The 7,331-nt window shown below is 39.6% G+C and overlaps 1 protein-coding gene across 2 annotated transcripts; it reads left to right on the top strand.

The window, feature by feature from the left end:
- The first annotated feature begins 1,560 nt into the window (after positions 1-1,560).
- On the top strand, positions 1,561-5,880 carry fgf8a (fibroblast growth factor 8a). Of its 2 annotated transcripts, none has more exons than XM_060924755.1 (5): positions 1,561-1,592; positions 1,691-1,727; positions 2,436-2,583; positions 4,105-4,211; positions 5,605-5,880. In XM_060924755.1, the coding sequence occupies exons 1-5, from the start codon at positions 1,561-1,563 to the stop codon at positions 5,878-5,880; spliced, it is 600 nt and encodes a 199-aa protein (XP_060780738.1). The 2 variants fall into 2 exon arrangements, with proteins under 2 accessions (XP_060780738.1, XP_060780737.1); XM_060924754.1 differs by having other exon boundaries at positions 2,403-2,583.
- The last annotated feature ends 1,451 nt before the right edge of the window (positions 5,881-7,331 follow it).

Raw genomic sequence — 7,331 nt, 5'->3', positions numbered from 1 at the left:
TGGTGGAATGATGTTGTGGTGATTCCAAATAAAGTTCAAAGAGGTGATTAATTTGGATAATTCACTGGAGGCCTATCATCTTGCATAACCATTTGCGACTGGGCTAACAATCCCCTGTATCTCTGAGCATCATTAATAATGTGAAGTTAATTGTGTTAGGATGAATAGCTTTCTTTTTCCATTTCCATTTTGATAATATACAGCCATTCTTACACCAAGAGAAAAGTGTGTCGTTCTTCATGGTGTAAAGAAGGGTCCTATTAAAGAAACACTAATCGTCTGTAATCCGTTTAATGTCTCACACTTCTCTTTGACAATACACAAGTCTGGATGGAGCGAGTTGTGGCGCTGCACAATGGCCTGGGTTTCAGCAGCCAGATTCCAATTAACAAAGTTAAACTTGCTCCTCAGCTCCTGACAGGCTGTCTAGGGACAAGGCTACTAACATGTGTCAGTTAGTAGCACAATAGGATGACTGTTTAGTAATCTACAGCTTGTTTGCACAAGCATTGAGTGTAAAGATGACCATAAACTAAAATACACCTTATAGGTTTGAGGCGTGTGCTGCTTTTTTTTTGTGAAGTCACCAGGAGAGGATTTCTCCAGTGTGTCCACATTCACCTACTGCCAGCACGCACTCTAGGCCTTCACAGCTCTCATTAGTGTTCATCCTCAGCTCAGGTGAAGTATAGTTTAAATTCATGGGGGAAGGGAGGGGATGAAGGGGGTCGCTTTTGTTCTGCTGGAAAAAAAAAAAAAGGGGGGGCTTGTTCCTCCAGGACCAACCTACCACTTTAACCGCGGTTGTAAAGCGCGAACAGGGTTGACATTGGAGCCTGCATGGGAATGGGAGAAGAGGAGGGGATAAGAAAGGCTGCTCAGTCCAGCAGCACCCTGTCCTGAAGAGACATCATCATCATCATCATCATCACCACCATCATCATCATCATCACTATCTTTCTCATCATTCTCATCCTCATCCGCAGCAGTAGTACGGGATGAACCGTCCTGACTGCACACACTGACACCCAAACGGAGTTACATCCACAGCAGGGACATCCGACCGGGAGAAAACGTCAACGCTGGAAATACAAACAGCCACGGTTATTCTGCTGTCGTTTTTTAAATGGACAACTTGTTCTTATTTAAGTTATTTTTTACTTGAAATATTTGTATTATAACAAATACTTGGGAAGCTCATACTGCACAGACTTGATTGCTTTTTTTTTTTTTTTAATTTTATTTATTTTCATTAAGTGCACTTAAACCCGAGCAGAAAACTGACTGCTGGCGGTTCGGGCGCGTCTCGAACCTACTTTTCTGCCTGCGCTGTTTTTCCTGTGCTGACGCGTCCTTCAGAACATATTTCGGATTTTCCCTTTCTGTAATCCTTGAGCAGATTTTACAGGCTACTGATCGCATCCTCGTCCTGTGATCCATCCTTAGCTTGGATGTCCAAGAACCTTTTCAGGGAGAGGACCTTGTCCATTTCCACTGAGCTATTATCTCTTCAGATCAGACGCTAATTTGGTCTACTAACTTTTATCTACGAGGTCAACAATGAGATTAATCCCGTCACGGTTAAGTTATCTGTAAGTATATCCAAGCCCCCCCCCCCCCCCCCCCCTTTCTTGCGCCTTAATATCACTTTTATTGCATAAATATAATATTCTGTCTTTTTCCCCGACAGGTTCCTTCACCTCTATGCGTTTTGTTACTATGCTCAGGTATGTGTAACATTTAAAATGTATACTTTTAAATCGTAAAAATTCTTATGTCATACATGATGTGACGTAGGCTATGTTAAGTAGCGTCTAGTAGGCTGCAGTGTACTGAGGAAACGCATACACACAAGGTTTAGGCTGGATCTTAAAACAGTAAGCTGCACAAAACCTGGTCCAATTGTAAATTGATGATGCGCTGAGAAATGGAAAAGCAGATCGTTGGGGTGCTTGATTGGTTTGATTTGATCAGATGGATGTAGAGGTGAGCAGGTTCCTGCTGAACAGACGCTGCGTGGCCAAAAGCGCAGAGCGCACAGAGAGCGCACAGAGCGCACAGCGACTTCATCCCGGCCAAACTTACACACTTCCCTGCTCCATTCCTTTATTCTTACAGGGAGAAGGGGGGAAAAACTGGGGGGAAACCTGTCATAGATTCGTCACTATTTATTTGAGCATAGAGTATTTTGATATTTTGGTTATTCTATTTCTAACAGCTTGGATTAATTCTCCAATCGTGTCTTAAATGAATAATGGAATTTTATTGATGTCATGAAACATCCACCACTGGACTATTGTACTATTTAATACTTTTAATGCGCGTGTAATTTATAGGCGTCTGTCAGCGATTAATGAGGCAATTCTGCAGATATTGATTATGTCGTACTTAATTTCTGACAGGTAACCATTCAGTCCCCGCCTAATTTTACACAGCATGTGAATGAGCAGAGTAGGGTGACGGACCGGGTCAGCCGCAGACTCATCCGGACCTACCAGCTTTACAGCAGAACCAGTGGCAAGCATGTCCAGATCCTGGGCAACAAAAAAATCAACGCCATGGCTGAGGACGGAGACGTGCACGGTAAGAGCTTTAACCTACATTACCACACATCCAATGCTGTTTAATGTGTAATTTCTTCTTCTTCTTCTTCTTCTTCTTCTTCTTTTAGACCTTCCCAAATTTTAAACTCCTCTAGATTATCACCATGGTTTCTGCAGCAGCTTTCTTGTTAAGACTTGTGTACACTGACAGAAGAACGTATGCAGGCCTATTTAGTAAGCCCTAGAAGCTAAAAAAGAAGTTTTTCAGTCGAAAAAAAAATGCAAAATGGATTTTGGATGGTTCTGAAGGCGACTCTCTAGAGAGGCGAATGCGTCTGGAAGAACCATTAGAACTCATCTCAGTCTAACCTCCTGAACATCTCCTGAATAACGCTCCTTTTTCTTTCGACTAACTTCTAAACTTCTAAGAGAAGCTGAATTCTTGCTTTTAGTGCGCTTCACACACACACACACACACACACACACACACACACACACACACACACACACACACACACACACATTTTTTTTTAGCAAAAACATTCAAACTGATTTGGGATTTTTTTTTTTTTTTTGTATCTCTAATTTTTTCCCTAAGTATTTATACTTCTTAAATTAATTTGCAGATTAAAAATTAGATTCATGGTTCCATTTCAGGGCTCGAAAAACAAGCTTCCTTCGAGCCTGAGCTCCAGTTCCAGCTTTCTCGTATGCGGTTTCAACACATCCCAAAACCTTGTAATTACCAGTCGTGTTGAGGTATTTTAGGAAGGCTGGCTCGGGCCCTGCACGGCTGTGGTGACATCCGTGTCACCTGAGCATGTTGCAGAGACAGCAGGGTTGTTAGCTCGGGCCAAAGTCTGACTGCAGCTTGGGGTTTGTGGTCCACCAGCAGGTTCACTGACCCCCTCCATTTGAACTGTAACTCTTTACGATCACTGAGTGCATGGGAGTATCAAAGAGGGTTGCAAGTGTTAATCTTTGGCACATGCATCATGGAAGAGTGACTTTTATAGAAGGCATGTTTCCTGGACACATGCACAGCTGTCTTACAAAAGTTAATCATAAGTTTACACAATTTCATTACGGTTGCAGCACTCAATTTTTAATTAAACTTTAATTAACATTTATTCAACTGTATTGCATTTGTAGTAGTACTAATGTACAAGGGATGTGTACATGCACCAAACTTTACATTTTGAATGAAGGGGGGGAAAACATGATGAAAACAACATGAATTTTTGTCTTTATTCTTCAGAATCATACATTTTAATGGCCTTAAAGGAATTGCCAAGGCGGCTTCTTCCTTTGTAAAAGAATTGAGGTCCACCTGTTTTTATCATTTTGAAAGAATTTGTGACTGGCATAAATCCTGAAAAATGGCCCCCTATAGGTTTTGTGTAAGCTTCTATGAGAGTCTGTGTATGTGTATGAGTACTTAAGAATGTGGCTTAACATTAAAAAAAAAAAGATGTCCTGTACAGTTTACAGTGTCTCCTACGGAATCTCAAACTCTTCTTCAGATCTGTTTCTGATCTGAAATGAATCTTTTGTTTTGCAGCAAAACTCATTGTGGAGACAGACACATTCGGGAGTCGAGTTCGAATTAAAGGAGCTGAGACAGGATTTTACATCTGTATGAATAGGAGAGGAAAGTTGATTGGCAAGGTAAGAAGAAAAACATACATTCAAGAAAAACCTGTCACAGACCTTGTTGTAACAGATATGCATGTCAACAGTTTTTGGATTAAATGGATGGAATTTTTTTTTTTTTTTGGATTCGTTCTGATGGTTGGATCAATAGGAAGCATGAGGTACAAGCATGAGATATATTACTCTGTCATATAGATTACAGTTCTCCTACTGTTCTTGGACTGACGTATTCTAATAGTAAAACCACAATATCCCGTGGAGAGAAGTTGTAAGCAAATAGAAAGCTTCCACATTCTCCTTTTGTCTGGTAAATGCTTACAGTTTGCTCCAAGCCTTTCCTGGGTTGCAGTATGGGATATGGAGTGTAAGGAATAGGATCTTTCCTCCTTTTTTTAGCTGGGCGCTCTTGTTCCAGGGTGGATTTGTGCCTCTTTCTTGCTGTGAATGGTAATAAAGTGGGATGGAGACTCTGCCCCCACCTCCTAGCACCCTACCAGGTGGACCATCTGCTTGGCACCCCTGATCTTATGCTATCTGACATATTGGCTGCCCAACGACAGCCTGCATGAGAGAGGGTTTTTTATTATTATTATTATTATTATTATTATTATTATTATTATTATTATTATTATTATTATTATTATTATTTGTTGTTGTTGTTGTTGTGTTCTATAGACTGTGGTAATTTCCTATACTTCATATGAGGTTAATTTTAATGGTCCTTTTTGTTAACAGGTTACAGATAGGGTTGCACTTTTGATTTGCCACATTAAGACATTGACATATCGCAAGTTTTAGAAGGGTTAGGTTAGGAAACTCTGTTGATATGGGACCTGAGATGCATTCTTTTTTTTCGAGTACAATAACTGATTATAGCCATTACTGTTATAACAGTTTACATTCAGACCACATTCTGCTGAAATAATCTCAAAATTACAGCAGTAGTGGATTGCATTTTTTTTATAGCTTTGATTGGGATAATGTTTATAATTATGATCAGATTGCTTGGCTCCGAATGATAAAAAAAAAAAAATCTATGCAAGTAATTTCTTCTATAAAAGCAAGTCTTAAAGCATTGACCTGTGAGGAGCCCAAGGTGGATAAAACGATTAATCTCAGAGGATGAATCTTCACTGGTGTTTACCAAAGGGAGAAAGTCATTGGTTACTGCTGTCATTTCTCTTTCTCTTGATCTTGAACTATAATGACTTAAGCATATGCTCTGTGTGTGTGTGTGTGTGTGTGTGTGTGTGTGTGTGTGTGTGTGTGTGTGTGTGTGTGTGTGGACAGGTTTTCAACAAATACCTTCTGGCAGATTTTGAGATACATTTTTAAATTACGTTTAACTGAATCATAGCTTTAAAATGAATTACATGTCTGACTCTTCGCTGTTCTTTCTTGTTTGCAGAAGAATGGTCAGGGGAAAGACTGTATTTTCACTGAGATAGTGCTGGAGAATAACTACACGGCTCTCCAGAATGTAAAGTATGAGGGCTGGTACATGGCATTTACACGCAAAGGAAGACCTCGCAAGGGCTCTAAAACCAGGCAACACCAACGAGAAGTTCACTTCATGAAGCGAATGCCCAAAGGACACCACATTGCAGAGCACAGACCCTTTGATTTCATCAACTATCCTTTCAACAGACGGACTAAACGCACCCGTTACTCAGGAGAGCGCTGAAGAGTAATGCAGGAGAAAAGAGGGCGACAGTGAGGCAGAGAGACAAAATACCATCTCAGATAAGGAACACAATTCTCTTATGGACTCTGAAAATGATTTTTTGTACTGAGCATTAAAATACCTAACATATAGTTTTTTAAAATAATTTTCTAGAAAAGAAAAACACACTCTGGAAAAAAAAAACATGGAAAATGTTCTATTTTTGTACTCCAGACTTTTAGTACTGACTTGTATTTAAAAAAAAAATGTTAGGAAAGTGAAGCACATGGCTTGAGATTCATGTGAGGCATCAGAACTGACATTTTAGTAGTGTGTGGACTTCACCGTCTCATTGTTTCATTTTGTTTTGTCAGTTGTAGAGTAATTTATACTCTTCATATTGCTGCTCATGGGGACTTGGAGGGCCTGAGAGAATGCACTGACAAAAAAAAAAAAAAATGCTGTATTCAGTTACACGTACAGCCGAGGCACCTCTCGACCACCCAGTGATAAGACACCCAGCTCATCTGAGTAACCTCCGTGGCTCTTGGTTCTGGATTGTCCTTGAGATAAAAACAGTTAAAGCAAACACAGCTTTAAATCCATGTATAATTGTGGCAGCTACATTTTGATAATCAACACATTTCCTACCATGGTTTTAACTGTTGAGGTGTTCGAGGTGTATAAATGCATTGTATGAAATGTAGGAAAAATGTTGTTCTTCGTGGCATTGTGTCTGTTTTTATACATATATAAATCTATTTTTATTTGAGGATGTGTAAAATAATTTTAATGATGGAAATATTTATTTAAAAATGTGTAATAAATTTACCTTAGGATACCAGTACTTGTCTGTCCATTTCTTTTATTCATTCGTTTTAACTTCGTGCACCTCGTGTTTATGTTACTTTATTGAGCGATCTCCGAATAACTCCCTCAACACATTCCATATAACACGTCCCTGCTTCAAAATAACCAATGTGTACAAAATATACTCCACCGATGATGTCAGTTAACTGCATAAACTGAGGACGTGTTGTCAGGTGTCCTCACTCTTGGTGAGGACTATGCAAAAACTATGCATTTGCTTTTGCTTTCAGTAGTAATTACTGAGTAATTAACAATAATTACTGTGTAATTTGCTTGAAGATAAATAACTGAATGATAAGTGATGCATTTAGGAGTGAAATTCTAATAGATTGCCCTCCGTGGATTAATATTATGTTAAAGACTTATCCAAATATATATAAAACCACACAAACACAGATACATATCAACAGATTAGGATTATGTAATTACTTCATAATAAATACCAAATTTGTTTGTGTAACCCTTCTGCTTAGTGGCCGGTGGAGCCAGAGATGAAGGTACCACGTAAAGGCATCTTCCCCCAGTGTGTTTGGAGTGGCTCAGCACAGGTCAATAGCTCAGTAGGACTGACTCTCCAGGGGTCCTCGTGCTGTTTGGCCTCT

This window comes from Neoarius graeffei, chromosome 7 (assembly GCF_027579695.1).
Source record: "Neoarius graeffei isolate fNeoGra1 chromosome 7, fNeoGra1.pri, whole genome shotgun sequence".
In the NCBI taxonomy this organism is placed as follows: domain Eukaryota; kingdom Metazoa; phylum Chordata; class Actinopteri; order Siluriformes; family Ariidae; genus Neoarius; species Neoarius graeffei.
This window is presented reverse-complemented; position numbering and strand designations above follow the sequence as displayed.